The 17,048-nt window shown below is 43.2% G+C and overlaps 3 protein-coding genes across 5 annotated transcripts; 2 read left to right on the forward strand and 1 right to left on the reverse strand.

Annotated features, from left to right (window-relative positions):
* Positions 1-464: 464 nt before the first annotated feature.
* mymk (myomaker, myoblast fusion factor) lies at positions 465-3,880 on the forward strand. Of its 2 annotated transcripts, none has more exons than XM_081714820.1 (6): positions 465-717; positions 908-1,022; positions 1,325-1,473; positions 1,685-1,801; positions 1,923-2,103; positions 2,226-3,880. In XM_081714820.1, exons 1-5 carry the CDS (start codon positions 583-585, stop codon positions 2,067-2,069), a joined length of 663 nt encoding a protein of 220 aa, XP_081570946.1. In that variant the 5' UTR covers positions 465-582; the 3' UTR covers positions 2,070-2,103; positions 2,226-3,880. The 2 variants fall into 2 exon arrangements, with proteins under 2 accessions (XP_081570946.1, XP_026858735.2); XM_027002934.3 differs by having other exon boundaries at positions 1,923-2,063.
* A 1,017-nt stretch (positions 3,881-4,897) lies between these two features.
* Positions 4,898-10,566, reverse strand: LOC113572940 (tetratricopeptide repeat protein 16). The gene is made up of 13 exons (XM_027002912.3): positions 10,426-10,566; positions 9,886-10,046; positions 9,697-9,787; positions 9,416-9,559; positions 9,009-9,109; positions 8,456-8,585; positions 8,094-8,308; positions 7,517-7,767; positions 7,095-7,236; positions 6,803-6,968; positions 5,973-6,109; positions 5,696-5,846; positions 4,898-5,497 (listed from the first exon to the last, which is right to left on the reverse strand). The coding sequence occupies exons 2-13, from the start codon at positions 10,044-10,046 to the stop codon at positions 5,330-5,332; spliced, it is 1,857 nt and encodes a 618-aa protein (XP_026858713.3). The 5' UTR covers positions 10,426-10,566; the 3' UTR covers positions 4,898-5,329.
* A 265-nt stretch (positions 10,567-10,831) lies between these two features.
* On the forward strand, positions 10,832-16,895 carry slc2a8 (solute carrier family 2 member 8). 2 transcript variants are annotated; one of them, XM_027002927.3, is made up of 10 exons: positions 10,832-11,108; positions 11,342-11,504; positions 11,802-12,008; positions 12,830-12,929; positions 13,525-13,736; positions 13,819-13,968; positions 14,124-14,232; positions 14,363-14,539; positions 14,912-15,057; positions 15,433-16,893. In XM_027002927.3, the coding sequence occupies exons 1-10, from the start codon at positions 11,017-11,019 to the stop codon at positions 15,577-15,579; spliced, it is 1,503 nt and encodes a 500-aa protein (XP_026858728.2). In that variant the 5' UTR covers positions 10,832-11,016; the 3' UTR covers positions 15,580-16,893. The 2 variants fall into 2 exon arrangements, with proteins under 2 accessions (XP_026858728.2, XP_081570158.1); XM_081714032.1 differs by lacking the exon at positions 11,802-12,008 and having other exon boundaries at positions 15,433-16,895.
* Positions 16,896-17,048: the final 153 nt, after the last annotated feature.

Genomic DNA, 17,048 nt, shown 5'->3' on the forward strand with positions numbered 1-17,048 from the left:
CATCCATGAGGAACAACACGAGAAAGACTCAACACGGCGCAGCCCAGACTGACTGACAAAGAAGCAAAAACATATTTCAAAGAAATCAGTTTGCAGTTCACGCCCAACCAGGGGGCAGCCTTGGCATACTTAGCATAGAGTACTTGGGCGAGGTTTTGACAGGATTAAGATATGGCCACTCCAAGGGTGTAAAAAATGAGTTACCATAACTTGCACGCCTCTGCAAATGGGTTTGGCTCTGCGTCACACCGGTGTATTTTGTAGAATCTGGAAAAGAGTGGGTTGGGAGTGCAGAGCGGGGTGGTGGTTAGGGGCCTGCACCTCTCCACCTGCCCCATGCGAACAGCTGCTCCACTCACGCAGGAGGGGCACATGCCACCCTCTCTGCTGTTCCCTGGGCCATTTAAACTTTAAAGACCCTCCTAAGGGTCAGCTGTAGCCCTGTGAGCATGTGTACCGTGAAGCTGCTCTCTGCTCTCTCCAGTACAGCCCCCAACTCTGTGGACTTCGTTGAGCTGTTTTGCACCCAGAGAACCTCCTAAGGGCCCTTTGACTGGACAGGAAGATTCACACAAGGCAGAAATGGGGGCGATTATTGCTAAGATGTTGCTGCCTACCATCAGCAGTCTAGTGTTTCTTCCTGCAGCCAGCGTAGCCACCAAGAGAGGCTTCCACATGGAGGCCATGGTCTATTTCTTCACCATGTTCTTCACATCGGTAAGAGGTTTATGAGCTCATACCGCATCGTTTGTGTGCCATATAATCATAATTTGTATTTGCAGGCAGTTTTTTTTTTTTTTTTACAATCATTCCTTCCAATTCATGACCACCATTCAGCTGCCGTGATAGTGTTGTAGTGTGGATGCCATGAACATGCGCAGAAATGGCCTTTCTATTAATTTCTCAGATCTACCATGCATGTGATGGACCAGGCCTGTCCATTCTGTGTTTCATGAAGTATGAGTTAATGGAGTTCTTCAGCGTTTATGGCACTTCTATCTCCATCTGGGTCACATTATTGGGTAAGTGTAATGGCACTCTATCTTAACACCCTGAACATACTGCCATAAAGGGTTTTGATTTTTAAAGTGAGGGGTTTATAATGTGAACTGTAGCTTGGACTCTTGCAAGTCTTCACAGCACTCTGGCATGCAAGAACAGTCTCACAGAACGTGGCATGAACCGTCGTTATACCAGACGACAGTTGAATATTAATTTTTGAGAGTCTTGCTAACAATAAGACATGTGTTTACGTCTGGGAATGGCGCCCATGTGGTGACGGAGAGTATATGTTCATTTTCTCCTGTTCGCTGCCCTCGTCCAGCTCTGGGGGACTTTGACGAGCCCAAACGTTCCACACTCACCATGTTTGGAGTGCTCACGTCTGCTGTGCGGATCTACCAGGACCGCTGGGGCTATGGCGTCTACTCTGGGCCCATCGGCACAGCTGTGCTGATGATCACTGTCAAGTGGGTGAGTGAATGAGGGAGACATGTCCCACGCTGCCCGTCATCTGCTCTTGGATCTAGAACCGTAGTGCCACTGGAGCCAAAGGGGCATGCATCCAGCCCTCCAGTTCAGGGAATAGATGAGTGAATGAAAGGGAGTAGATGAGTGTAGATCTTTACGGCTATGCATTTATCCGCTTGTGTCCTAAAGGCACTGGGTTCATCTGTTGTTCCAGTTGCAAAAAATGAAAGAAAAGAAGGGCTTGTATCCAGATAAAAGTGTGTACACCCAGCAAGTGGGGCCAGGGTGTTGCTTTGGGGCGTTGGCGTTGATGCTCCGCTTCTATTTTGAGGTAAAAATAAATAAATGAATAAATAAATAACTCTACACGCACTTGCTGTCTGAGCGTCACAGTATGGTGCCCTGAAGTGACTGACCAGGCCTGTGCTAATGACCTCCGTTTGTGCCTGTAGGAATGGGACTATGCTTATGTGCACAGCTTTTACCACCTGTCGCTGGCGGTCGCCTTCGTGCTGCTGCTCCCCAAGAAGAATCGCTACGCGGGGACGGGCCGCAATGTGGCCAAACTCAACTGCTACACTCTCTGCTGCTGTGTATGAAGCCCCTTTAAGATGACACTCATTTCTTGTAGCGGTAGGGCTAGAATGCATGTTGTTCATTGATACACAGCGGGCCAAAAAGATGTGCGTTCATCCAGGGTTAATGGTGAAACCATAACATTTGGATCGGTGGTTTGTTTGACTGCTTGATCACAGACTTCCCAGCCTCCGGTAAAATTGAACGCTCGGACGATCTGGACGACAGCCCGAAGGCCTTGGATGCGGGCCTGCGGACCTGGTCTGGCCTCGCAACACTCCCCGTCGCGCACTGTGTAACACAACCATGGCAAATCAACAGCAAGAAGAGTTGGATAACCTTCAGGAAGGTCAAGTATGTGTAAAACGACATGCACTCAGCCTATGCAGTCACGACATATCGCTGAAGGAACATCCACAATTGTCCATGTACAGTCAGGGAGAGTATGGAATGAAGGCCTTTGTCTCGAAACATGTGAATAAGGTAAATAAGTGATTGCACAAAGCCAAGTAATCTTAGGGTTACTAAGGGTGCTCACTTCCAGCTGGAAAGTTAGTGAGTCGCAAAACACAGCAGACATTTTAAATTGTCTTTTAAGATGTATCTCAGGAGGGAGCACTTGTCTATGTTTCTCTCAGAGAGAGGCCTGTGAAATACAGCTAAGACACTGAAAAACAGCAGGATTGTAAAAAGTGTGTTAATCTTCATATTTATCCTCATGTCATCTGGTACGTTAGACATCTAAACACAAGTAAAAGGAACTAAACTGTTCCAGTAACAAGAAGCAAACATTCATAATGATGTGCAGCAGGTGGAAAGTAATGTGTTTATTCCAGTGCATTTTGCAGATTTTTTTAAAATGTCATACCCAATATTCTAGTAACTCTGGTACATATATTTATTTATTGTAATAACAGTACTATTTAATGCTGTGATTTCATGATTTATTTTCCTTTTTTAAAAACTAAAATGGTTAAATAAATTGAAAATGTTTATTTTGAATAAAAAGGTTTGTTACTATTTTTTTCCATGTAAAAAAAAAGATCATTTATCAGTGCAGTCCACAAAGTTTAGAGTAAAGAAACTTTAGCATTAATTCCCTTCACTTTCTCTTCACTAAACTTCCATCCATTTCCTCTCAATCCATCAGCCTACTCCTGACACCATCCAAAAAGTACAAACTCACGCGACATGTTTTAAACAAAACAGTCTTCTGCCAAACGTGAATGAAATTTTGGTCCGCAAAGCATTCTTTGGACCGGGGGCCAGGCTGTCGACTCTTGTGCCCAGAGAAAGGTGTTTTTGTCTGGGGGGGAAACTGCTAGCTCCTGTCTCTCTCTTGCAAGACCCAGCCCCTGCCAAATAAAGAGTAACTGGACACTTTTATTGCACGAGTTTGAAGCACTTCTGAGCTCCTTTATGGCCGCTGTCTGTTCGAAAGCACTTTGTTCGCGGTTTCGGGCCCCCCACACACGCACGCACTGTCTGAGGAAACTCCACCAGGCTTCGCCACCACAAGGTTCAATCTGTGTCAGGCTCACTGAGACTGGATGGAGGCAGCAGGGTTTGGCTCCTCTCCACAGTCTACAACAGCCTCAGTACCGCGGTTCGTTTTTGAATAAGCAGTAAACTCTCGAAACAGAAGCTACACTTGAGAACTTCACTCTGTTTCATCATTCAGCCCAAATAGCGCAGCCTGAGTCAGGCATACAAATGCTGGACAGTAATCTCTCGCGTTACAAAAACAGACTTGAATTTGATGTCAAGCAGTGGGTATACCTGCCCAGAGCGGGAGACCAAGACGTAGACGAGAGGTGACAAAACCAAGACCCGTGAGGTGGAAATGACCTGGAAGATTGAGATTTACAGACTTAGGGCCAGAGCTTTCATCCATTCTTTAAGTCATGATGGTTTGATATTGCCCTTGTTAGGTAGACTCCTCCATTCTGGTTTTAAATGCCTTGGACATCACAGACTAATCCCCTCAACCTCATTCTGCTAAAGGCTTTTTGTGCTGAAATCTGATAGTAAGAATAGAACAATCTCAAAATGATATCTCACTCTAATTTTCTAAGATTTATACTCCCGTAATCGCTATGAACAGATTCTATAAGAGGGTTTTTTAACAAGCATTGACTCTTGCTTCTACTGCACGTATTAGGCATGGTAAGGTCTATGACGTGTGTGGTTATCCTCCTGACAGCTGCACAATCTTTCATTCCCCCTTGGTCAGCGACTGTGTATGGTTAATTACAGATTATAACGGATGTCTACAATTTTCCAGGGAAAAATGTGATCATTTGGGCAAGAACATTCAACTCAGAACACCATATGATGTCTGACATTCTATTGTTAATGTGCCAAAAAGTCTAGCATTCTGCTCCAGAGACTCCAAGTATGTGTTGCGCCATCTGAGTGAGGTTGTATGGAAGGGTCTAACAGAAGCTTGGGATCAGCTGTTATGGTGTTTTCTAGACAGCATCCCAGCCCCTCTCACTGTCTGCCTCATCCGTCTCTCTCTCTCGATCTGTCTCTCTCTATTTCAGCTGCTCTCCCAGCTGCTCAAGAGCAGCTGCTCCACACAAAACTCTCACAACTGAACAGCCACAGAGAAATGATCTTCGGAGCTATTTTTCTACATAACCGAGCCTCCCTCTGAATAAACCCCCAAAGTCACGCGCATGCCGTGGGTTCTACACAGTTCCATCTGTGGCCTGATGCTCCGCTCTCAGAAGTCCAGTACAGAACTCCCAACAACGGTGCCATTTCCCCCAGTTTTCCTACACTGCTCAACATGGAAACCCATACTGGAGTTACTCTGTGACAGAAATGACTGTAATAGAAATGGACGACAACAAGAACTCATTGGTTTGCCATGTATGTTATATTTAGGTTGGTGTCAATCACTGCATTGAAACTTCATGTGTTCAAATCACCAGAGACCCATTCTGGCCAATCAATACACATTTGTGATGACAGACTCTAGATAGTTCCCATCAGGTTTTAAGTAAGACTCTTGCTCTGACAATTGCAGTGTTTATTTCAGAATCGTCTACGAGTTGTCTATTCACAAGTATTTCCAGTTAAGACGATTCGATCCCTCCACACCCACACTGCGCACTTCCACTTTCAAGCAGAGTGCCATTATTAACGGCTACATGGTTTGCGGCCCCAAGCCTCATTAAGACTGGCTGGATGCTGCAGAGTTCCTGTCCCTCCCTTGCTTCAGGTCAGACTTCCAGTCATGACAGCGCACTACTGATGACCCATTCTGACAAGGCCGTTAGCAACTGAGGCCGATGCCCCCAAAGTCCCTCCAGGCATACGAACGCCTGGCAGCGGAGGAGGTTCGCTCCAGGGTGTGCACGGCGGCCCGGAGCGGAGCAAGGCGAGGTCCCATGTGACACAGAGGCTGTCTCTGCTGCAAGAGCGTCCTTACAGCCTGGACCACCTGAACAGACAATGCGGAGAGGGGTACCTTCAGCGGACATGGGTGACCTACAAAACGGGGCCGTCACGTCAATTAAACTTTAAAGAGCAGAAATGCGTGGACATTGTTAACAGCATGTTTATAAAAAGCCGCCAGCGTCAGGCAGCAGAGGAGCTGCAGTTCCTTTTACAGCAGCGGCTGGCGATCCTGGGCAGGTACCTGTTCCTTGCTCCTAGCCAGCTGCTGAGGAAAAACATGTGGTTCAAGTCCTGCTTCCACCTCCTCCCCGCTCAACAAGCTCTGGCAGTCTGTGTCTAACTGGCCATCAGCATCACATTCGAGGACCATCTTCTCAAGCTTCTCAGAGAGTCTGGGGGGGGAGGGAGAGAGCAAATTCAGGCCACTAGAACGAATTATGCCACTGTGGCCCCAAATACGTAAATAACCCTGTGAGTTATGCACGGATGCGCTCATGTAACCCGTGTCTTTCTCGCACCTTGATGCAGGAGAGGCTGTTGTTTTGCAGGCTTGAATCTGAGCCATCAGCCCAACTCGGACTGTCTGAGCAGTGGTGCTGGATGTGACGTCTGACAGAGAACAGCCTGGGAACAGGCTCAGCACCAGAGGCACCAGCTGAGCACAAGACATCCCCGACAATACAAAAAATGCTGTAATTAACACACACGGTGTTCAGCTGGACATTATCTTGATAATGCAAGTGTGGATTTCACAGGCCTAAGGCACACACTTAGCCTCCTCTTCTGCATTAAACTAAATATGAAGGATGGTAAATGTTGACACCTTTCTTCTTTTATGCAAAACGTCACATCAACACGTGCTAATAATAGTACCATTATAACTATTAGCATTATTGACATGTAATACTAATATAATTTAGTATCATAATTTAGTAATTTGCTATAAACACAAATTCCTTCATTCATCCTTAGTATGCTAAATGTATTTAACTAATGGCTATTTTGTTGAAATCTGACAGTAAGGATAACCCAAATGACAACCCCAAAATGACACCTCTAAATTCCCTAGAGTTATGTTATTCTAACTGCTATGGACAGATTCTGCAGAAAAGTTTTAACAAACATTGACTCTCGCCCATACTGCACATATTAGGCATAATAAGGTCTGTAATGTGTGTTATTCTCCTGACAATTCCATAAATAATTTGAAAGCAACACAATTATTCAGTGTGAAATGAAACAATGTGGTAAGACAGATGCAAGACACAGCAAAAGTTCTTTCACTGTTTAGTACTTCTAGAGTTCCTGAGTATGCTGATCGCTCACAAACAGAAGGCCATGGACTTGCCTCATCACTAGAGGGATCTAGGATGAGGGCACTGATGGCATCCTGCTTCGCTTCCTCCACTCCATGCATTCGGCGGTGGGCCTTAGCCCGGTTCCTGTAGTACTGCGCGACTCCAGGCTCGTACTCGATGGCCGCAGAAAACCTCTCGACTGCCTCCTGGAACTTCCTGAGCCGAGTGACGCAAGAATATGCCTCAGAGCCTTCACTAGTTCTCAGAACCAAATAAAAAACTGGGCTAACACTGAGGCGTTCGAGATGGTGTGAGCAATCATATTTGACTAGCATAACTTACAGGTCATTGTAACTGTTCAGGCCAAGGGTGTTGTGAATGGTGGCCAGGCGAAGGCGAATGGATGTGCTGTGGGGGTCCAGCTCGTCAGCCTGCTGATAGTCGGCTAGGGCAAAGTGCCATTCTTTCTGCTTATAAAAACAATCTGCAAGACCAATGTACACACATGTAAATGGACATACAAAAAAAATCCCTCTCAGACACAACAAAATGGCCCTCTCATTCCCTTTGGTCAATGTCAACAATGTTAGAGGTGAAACCGGCTTGTTGAACTTAACACAGGTGGGTCATTCAGAAATGGCAACTTAACTGGCTGAAAGCAACCAGTTTCCATAAACCACTGCAGGGAATTCAGCCAACTGGTTTTTGTACTGCACAAACACAAAGCCCCTGCCGAGTGACAGCCATCCTGCTTACGCACTCACCTCCTCGGTTAATGAAGAGGCCACTCTCGTCTCTCCGCTCGCAGATGGCCCTGGTCAGAAGCATGATGGCCTCGCTGTAGAAGCCCCAGGAGAAGCAGTGGACGGCAAAGTCATTGTAAGCAAGAGCCAGCTGGGTACGCCCGTCCTCCTCGAGAGCCACTGAGCGCTCGGGCTCCCCGCCGAGCTCCACAGCAAGTGCCAGGTCCTCTATGGCAGCGGGGAAGTCATTCAGTCTGCGGTAAAGCGTTCCTCTGTGGCAAAGCAGATTTGCATAATTAACATGTAGTAAGCGTACTTAAGCGTACCGCCATAGACTACATGGATATGTGCTAAAACTGAATTTGCGATAATGCTATAATACTTACTGTGCTACCAGATTCAACATACCGAAATCAGCCCATTACCAGTGTAAATACTTCCATCCACATTTGTGCATATGGTGTAGTTCAGCACTCATTCGGAACAAAGACCTTTACAACATGCACCACATCCTCCTTATAAACACTGCATTCCCAAAAGCAAAAGTCAGGAGCAGCAGTCATGCAGAACAGGTTAGCATTATTCTCAATCCCCTTACCTAAAAATGTAATAATGTGCCTTCTCGGGGTTCTGCTCTAGAGCTGTGGTCATCTTGGCCAGAGCGTCCGACAGCTCTCCCTCCAGAGCCTTCGTGATGGCCTGCTGTCGGGAGTGCTCGGCTGCCTGCTCCAACTCCTCCAGCAGGGCCCGCGCTTGTGAACAGCTTGGGTCCAGCCTCAAAGCGGCCTTCAGGTCAAAGTAACACATAGTGGCCTGAAAGAGAGAGTGATATCCTTCAGAAGGATGTAAGTGTTTCTCTGCTCACCAGTTCTTTTTATTCACTTATGCAGTCATTTTGAGACCATTGGTCTTGAGGAAACTACACTAGGCTGTGTGAGAGATGTGTGGCGTGTTAGTTGCCTGATTGAGTCGGTGGTACAATCGAGCTCTTAGAGTGAAGAGGTCAGGTGATGGGGTGTCAGTTTCAAGCCAATTAGTAACCAGGCGAATGCAGTCAGAGTAACGGCCTAGCATGGATAGACATACCAAGCTAGAGAGAGAAAAAATGAAGGGGAAAGAGAGAGACAGAAATTGTCTGTAGTGGGTTATTTTGATTGTTTATATCAGTAATAACTCATAGGACTTTCATAGGAATTATTAAAGAGTATCATATGCATTACATTATATTTATTGACGCTTTAGTGAACATTTACTTCTTGAATATACTTCAGGCTTTAGGTACAAGAGAGAACACAGCAACAGACTCAGGAGAACTACAATGGGACAGTATTTGATAGAGCCACACCACCCTCTGCTGGTGGCTGAGATCAACAATACGAAAGCTTTAGATGGCTAGGAATTAGATACTCCAGTTATAAATACGATAACTTTTAAAAGGAATACCAAGTTAGAGAGATCACAATGATGTAAATTAACAGTTGTTTGGCATCTTAAACAACAGGCTTATACTGACCTTCTCATGTGATAAGGTCTAAAGTCTGGCCTCAATTCGATTGCCTTGGCAAAGGACTCCAGTGCCGCCAAGAACATCCCTTGATCACAACGACACTGTCCCTTTTTAGAATAAATATAAAATAAAAATAAGACAAAACAAATGTCTTCATCCAACACAGCATTTCTGCTTTAAAAGCATCTGTTTTCACACAAGGCCTCCGCTGGGACTTGTGCACAGTCTCTCAAGACTGATATGACACTGAGAGTAAATGAGCTTCCTTTTGGACTAAACCGCTTGGGTCTGTATGCGCCAACAGCAGGGCTGACCCTGAACTGATCCACAGTGAGGTGATTTAATATCGTCCGATTTGCTAAAACTGTACACAGCCACTACTGCAGCTCCAATGTAGAATCCACTGTAGTCACCTGCAAGTAATAAATGAACGCGAGGCGGTCAAAATTGGCCCTCGTCTGGGGTTTCAGATAGCAGGCGTGCTTGTAGTCAAGGGCAGCAGAATTGAAGTCACACAACTGAAGATATGATTCGGCTCTGTCTACATAGAGTTGAGTCTACAGAGAGAGAGAGAGATGCATAAAAGCCATTTAATGTACAGTAGAATATTCCCTTACTTATGTATTCCCTTATTTATGTATCTTTCTGTGTTCGCAATAGAAAGCACCATTTTAATACATTTTTGGGCTCTTACCTGCTCTGGCTGTAGTGTTATGGCTTTTGAGAAACACGTGATAGCGTGTGCAAACCGTGACTGTGACGCAGCCAAAAGGCCTGCTTCATGACTACAGAACACATCACAAAAGCCAGGTCAGTGTCATCAAAGCTGCTTGAAAATTGGCATTATAGCTGTTCTAATTACTCTTGGAATACAAAAACTTACTGATTGGTTGCCTTATCCTTTAATATAAGATTGGCACACAAATCTGGCCTGTATTGTTTTAACTCTGAAGTCTGGAAAATTCTGCTGGAGCCAAACAATTTGTGCACTGCAGCCTCTCGTGAAGATGTGTTCTTTGGCTCTGCCCCATTTAAGATCTCCATCTTAGAGCAACACATAAACATGAATATGACTTAAGGGTGTTATATTTTTACTTTGGCTTTATAGAAACGTGAAAACAAAACTCTCATTCTCAGTGGTCATTAAACTCAGGTAAAGGTAGAACTTGACCACACTGATCTACATTCTCAGAACTTTACAATCCCGTGGAATGAATGTTATGATTTAAACATCTAGCCCACTTTTTCTAATGGTTCCTTATCCTAGAAAGAAGCATTCATTCAGAAACATTTTTGCTTGCACAGCTGATGAAGAACCTCTGTCCGAAACGTCCTGTTTCTCCGAAAACTTTGTGTACTTCACTACAACTTTCAACTACAAAAATCTCTACATCTCTTACTACCATACACTTTAGTTACTCACCTGGAATTTTCAGATATGTGAAATGAATTATCTACACCAAAATCAAGGAATTAAGTATACCAAAATCAAGGAATTAACTACACCAAAATCAAATCCACAAGCAAGTAGTCTGGTACTTAGCCAAGTTGGAAACAAAGTAACTATGGGAACACTAGCTGGAATGGAACAGAAAATAAGTCTATTGTTACATCTGCACATTAAACTTAAATAAAACGACATGTTTGATTTCACTTTCAGGCGGTGCAAAAAGACATTAATGTTAATCGTATTCTACAAATACGTTTTAAATGACCGGAAACGGTAATTTGAGGCTTGTGATTTTTATTTCCTAGTCCAACATTGCAATCTCACATTGGCTTTTATTTTGAAAGCTGAGGCGGAAGTGAGTTTATTGTTGTCAGCATGCACATCAGCTGACAACAATTTGGGCTCTTTTCCCAAGATGTTTTGCTGAGTCTGGCTATGACACATGGGATGTTAAGTCCAACGGGTTTAAGAAGTATAAGTAAACGTAATGCATTGTAGTTTACAAGTTGTTTAAGAAAATAAAACAACTTCGGGTTTCCAACAATAAACTGTCTGTGTAACATAATGAATCATGAAGAAGAGTCGAGGCCGCTACTGGCAGAGGAGAATAGCGTGCAAACAATAGAGGGTCGCTCAGAGCAGGACGCATATCTGGAGTAAGTAATTCACTGGGGTACTTTGCTAGTGTTCTTTAATCTTATTTATGTAACTTCCTAAACTAAACTAGTAATTCATTCGAAACCATCCACTCGGTATATTTGGGTTACGTATAATGGCTAGCTTACTTCATCGGTCTGTCTCTGCTTAACTTAGAATTCTCGATTTACGAGGACCTGTACTACAATTGTGTTTTGAGCTTCTGTCTTCACTACATCTTTCTGTACTTCAGAAAAGTAAAGAATGGGAAGTTGTTCCTAGCCACATTGGCAGCTGTTCTGGGACCCCTCAGCTTTGGATTTGTACTCGGCTACAGTTCGCCTGCCATACCAGATCTGCAGCGAAACTCTGATGAGAGGTTGAGGCTCACTGCTGAAGAGGCTTCCTGGTTTGGGGTACGAACCTCTCACCAACACGGTGAATCTAAGGATCATTTTAAAAGTTGCATAGCCGTTTAACAAGCACCGAGAAGACTCCCTCATTTCCTCCTTATCATTCTTTGACATTAAAAGGCAAAGGTTTGCATGGTTTGACTGCAGACCCAACTAACATTTGCAAAGCAAGACTTGAACATCTTTGCTGAGGTGGCACTTCATAAGGCTAGATTAGGAGCTGGCAGACCATGGTGATTCTGCGACATTTTGAGAGAACGCACTTCTCTGGCAGTGTCATATATGATGTGTCTCTTGCAGTCTGTGGTCACGATTGGAGCAGGTCTTGGAGGTCTGCTGGGAGGCTGGGTAGTGGAGAGGATTGGCCGCAAACTGACTCTCATGTTCTGCGCCATGCCCTTCATCTTTGGCTTCACCATCATGATTGCTGCTCAGAATCACTGGATGCTGTATGTAGGAAGAATACTTACTGGTCTAGCCAGCGGCGTGACGTCTCTTGTTGTGCCTGTGAGTTTTCATTTGATATAGATATTCACAACCGAACTGCTGGAATGATAAATTCAGGTGTGGCTAAAAAGCATCACATTAAGAGTATTTTTCTCTAAGCTGGCATCCTGCCAAGCTATTTTGGAAAGGAAACAATAAATTCAGTTAGGTACGTTTTTAGCTGTGGTTAATCCTCAGACGTTACTTGCAGGCTGGTGCCTTCATCGGTACTTGAAAGAGTCATTAAATTTACCCTTAAACCAATTTCATTGGTTACTTCTAACTGGGGCAAACTGTTCACATTGTATACATTTACATTTTAGGTTTATATTTATGGCATTTAGCTTACACTTTTATCCAAAGCGACTTACAGTTATGACTGAGTACAACTTGAGCAATTGAGGGATAAAGGCCTTGCTCAGGGTCCCAACAGTGGCAACTTGGCACCAGCAACCTTCTGATTACAAGTCAAGTACCTTAACCACTGAGCTACCACTGCCCTTTACAGCTAACCTTTTACAAATAAATCACTAAAATTAAGCATTTAGGTCTCCTAAATGTCAATTAATCTTGAGTAGAAATTCAGTTTTTTGATTAAGAAAATATGTTGCCCTGTCAGTTCAATTTCCTGACTTTGGTACTTAATAAATCTCTCTAAATTAAAGGGCTAGACTTGTGCCAATGCTGACATTTTAAGAACTGACTGACTAAACTAGTAGAGTTGCACAAATGAGCATGCTCTGTAATCCTCAGTAGCTTTCATTCAGTTACCAAGTGTTTGGGGTGAGTTATGCCATTTATGTGTTCCTCTTGCAATTTTCCTTTTTTTTTTGTCGATCTAGCTCTACATCTCAGAAATGGCTCATGAACGTGTAAGAGGAGCAGTGGGCTCTTGTGTGCAGCTCATGGTAGTGACAGGTATCATGGGAGCCTACATAGCAGGTAGCACTTTTTTATACATTCATTCCTGTATACAAAGAAGGAAATCATTCTTAGAATACAAGGAATTGATGGTATTTCACCTGATTTGAGGCAGAGCTTAATTCCAACACTGCAATAAAACAGGCTTTGTATCCAAGAGGAAATACAACTAGCTAAATTCACTTCATATGTCAGTTGCTATTAAGTCATAACAACTGCCTTTCAAAAGGCTTGGCAACATGAAAGCACTCACAGTGAAATCTATTAGTGTTCAGCATCACAATCCAATCTGGTTACATTTGCCAGGGATGACGAAAGTTCTTTCTACTCGTCTGTTTATGGCTGGGAAATTAATAACTTGTTCATTGTAGTAGAGTCTGCCAGACTATGCTGCTTGTACCATAGATTTCTGCATTATTTTATGATCGAGAGCCTCATTTAGTAAGGCCCCCCTATGTCATTTAAGAAAATGGCCTGAGCTAGCTTTACAACAGACTTGTATACACTTAGAGTCAGTATCAGCTAAAAGAACAGCTCACACAATGTGCGTGTTTTGTGCTTGAACTGTTACTTCATATAAGGCATACTTGAACAATGGCTTGACTTGCTCTCCCAGGTCTGTTCCAGGGCTGGCGCTGGCTGGCCATCACCTGCGCCATCCCTCCGACCGTGATGCTCGTGTTCATGTGCTTTATGCCGGAGACACCGCGCTACCTCCTGACTCGGGGGAAGAGGAGGGAGGCAGAAGAGGCACTGCGCTTCCTCCGGGGGCCCCATGCTCCTGTCGAGTGGGAGTGTGACAGGATAGAGGAGGCCTCTCGAGAAGAGGTCAGGATTTGCCGATGCCCCAGCACAGAATATGTGGTCTTTCTAGGTTTGGTCTGATTATAACGGTGTACTGTAATTACAGGAAGGACACTTCAGTTTAGCTGATCTGAAAGACCCTGGCATCTATAAGCCTTTAGGAGTGGGTGTCATGATGATGCTCTTGCAGCAGTTTACTGGCATCAATGCCATCATGTTCTACGCAGAGACTATATTTGAACAAGCACACTTCAAGGTAGGAGTTTAGGGAAGTTCTGGGAATTGGAAAAACCATTTTATTCTAGGCTATAGCCTGCATCCTGATTAAAACTCAGGGATTTGATAGGTACAGTGTAGTGTGCTATGGTGTCTACAGGGACATTTGTGATGAATGTTTCTGTTGTGTCTCAGAATAGCGATATTGCCACAGTGGTGGTGGCTGCCACTCAGGTGGTCTTCACAGCAGTTGCAGCTTTAATCATGGATCGAGCTGGAAGGAAAGTCCTCCTCATCTTGTCAGGTTAGCACGCCCTCCTCATTCCTTCCATGTTTATCACGATGAATTAACTTACTTCACAGGACTTGCTTCACATTGCATTGGCCAGACTCTGATCTTTATCCTTTCTGTAATCTCCTGTTTTGCTCTTCAGGTGTTGCCATGTGTGTGAGTGAAGTTGTTTTTGGTATTTATTTTAAATTGTCTACAATGGAGCACGGTAACTCCTCATTGCTCAAAGCCCTCAGTGGAACCCATGGCACTGTGAGTGAAACACCACCGAATGACCTGACATGGCTTGCGCTTGCCAGCATGGGTGTTTTTATAACTGGTTTGTATTTTTCTCCTTAGTAACACAAAATAAGTTCAAGCATTACTTTGGCATTGTATTTTTATCCATATGTGTTCATATGTGAACAATATTGAAATGGATTTTGCCATACCTGTTATTTATTCAATAGTTCATTGGATTATTTTATGGTAGTCCTCATTCAGCAGTTTCTATAATTTAATGTAGTCAGTTTACATACCTCTTAAAGGCATCCTGATTGTCTTTCTTTTTCTGCTGTTGCTATATATTTCACTAGAGATTTGAAATTATCAGCATCACTGTCATGAAAGGACTTATCTATTCCTTGTGAGAGTGTCAAATGGGGGTCTTGTCAAAGTAAGGTTTACATATTAGCATGTGTATGTTCCATAGGCTTTGCACTGGGTTGGGGCCCCACACCTTGGCTGGTCATGTCTGAGATCTTCCCAATGAGGGCACGAGGGTTTGGCAGTGCCGTCTGTGTGCTCACCAACTGGACCTGTGCTTTCATAGTCACCAAGACCTTCCAGAACCTCATGGTGAGGTCTTCACCCAGTACTGTTAATAAAAAGCTATCAGCTGGTTTTTGAGCATTAGTGTTTGCAATTATTGTCTTAATATATAATTTTTCAGAGCATTTTTATTCTGTTAGCTGTTTTTGCTTAAATCATGCTGGGACATTGTTAGTAGACAAGGTAATGGTGAGTAGCTCACTTTTAAGATGAGAGGTCAGAAATGTATGCATGCTGGACTCAGCAGACTGTTTATTTAGGAAATGTCACTGTCATTACAAGATACAGATTAGGGCTCAGTTATGGATTCTGCCTTTGGATCAACATCCCCAAAAGAAGTGTGACCGCTAACATGATCAACGAGTTTCTAAGATGCTAAAAGTTAAATTGTCATTCCCGCAGGATCTCATAACCAGTGCGGGAACCTTCTGGATGTTCTCAGGCCTCTGTGCGCTCAATGTCATCTTCACGATCTTCTTCGTCCCAGAGACTAAAGGCAAAACGCTGGAGGAGATTCAGGCCCATTTTAAAAGAACTCTCTATCGCTAAGATGAATGTTCTTGTCTCACAGTCAACACCAAAGTTGGAAAGTTACTGAATACATAGTATTCACCAAAATTTGAACATCTTGTGATTAGTTGCTATTTACACAAAAATTAGTATGACTAACTCTTACAAAAGAGGAATGCACTATGCTGAAATAAAATATTTCTAAAGAAGTTGATTAGTTAAGAAAAATGTTTTTTGTAATAGTCTTTACTAAAGTATAGTAACAGAATTGTATACTGTGAAGCTAACTCTGTCAGGGATAGTTTAGCAAATAAGAGTTTCTTACAGTGTTAACTTCTAACTCTTTACGATGCCAAATTTGTGACTGTTTACAAAAACTTTGTGTTTGTGCCATATGTTTGTCAGTGCTTCACATTACTGAAATTCAGTTAAAAGTACTTGATTAATCCACTTTTGTACAAAGACATTGTCACACTCGATAACAATGCAAAATTACAGATTCACTAAGCTAAACTTCTGATGTTCACTCATGCAAATGTTGGTGAGAAAGCACCAAACTAACACACTGAAGAATAATGAACATAAATTTCAATTTACATTTGGAATTTGTAATGATCACAGGGTGAATAAATTAATGCTCCTTTTTTTTTTGAGAGAGAGAGTGTTGTTGCGACAGAGAACCCCACCCCTCTTTAATAAATTGTGCTACAAATCTTATTGTATATAATCTTTCTGTTTAATGAAAACAGGAGAGGTTTAGTTAAACATGTGGTCTTCTTTTAAAGCCTATAGATAGATGCAATGTGTTCCTTTAAATATTTTACATGGATGTCGGATTAACATAGATGATACTGCTACTGGAAATTTTGGTACCCAACTGGTTCTTTCCAGGTATGTAATATCATTGTCAAAACACATGTAAGATGAAAATATTGGGGCAATGTCAGCTTTGTGAACACTTTATCAAACAGGCTATTGTGTAAATCATGGCCTCAGAATTTGCTGCACTTGTAATCATTGCACTGCAAATCTGTCTCCAGTTGTTAAAACTGTTGTGTGTGTAACTGATTTGAAAGACTTTAGATGGGCTCTTATGCTGGCATACCATACTTTATGGTCATGGTACGTCATCTAAAATAATTTGTATGGGGGTGTTTTGTTAATTTGTTATTCATTCTAGCCTTGGAAAGTACAATACCAGACTGTTGATGACTTTAAACATATTTAACGGTATTAGCTGGCATGAGGAAAGCATGCTGCAGCTTGAAGTTTTCCAGGAGTGTCTCCTGAATTTTAGCCAGAGGAAAATGGGTCATTTAAAGACTGTGGAATCTAAAATAAAAAATCACAGGCTTGTGAGCCTGCTGAGCATACTATTTCTGTAGTTCTGTAATACTTGCCTCAACGCTTTGTAGGGGCCATACTGTTAAGTTCCCCTTTAAATAACATTAGCATATGCCTGGTGTTTAGGGGGCCTGGCTTATGCTCAGCTATAGGGACTTCCCAGT

This window comes from Electrophorus electricus, chromosome 5 (genome assembly GCF_041902795.1).
Source record: "Electrophorus electricus isolate QZ-2024a chromosome 5, ASM4190279v1, whole genome shotgun sequence".
Lineage (NCBI taxonomy): Eukaryota > Metazoa > Chordata > Actinopteri > Gymnotiformes > Gymnotidae > Electrophorus > Electrophorus electricus.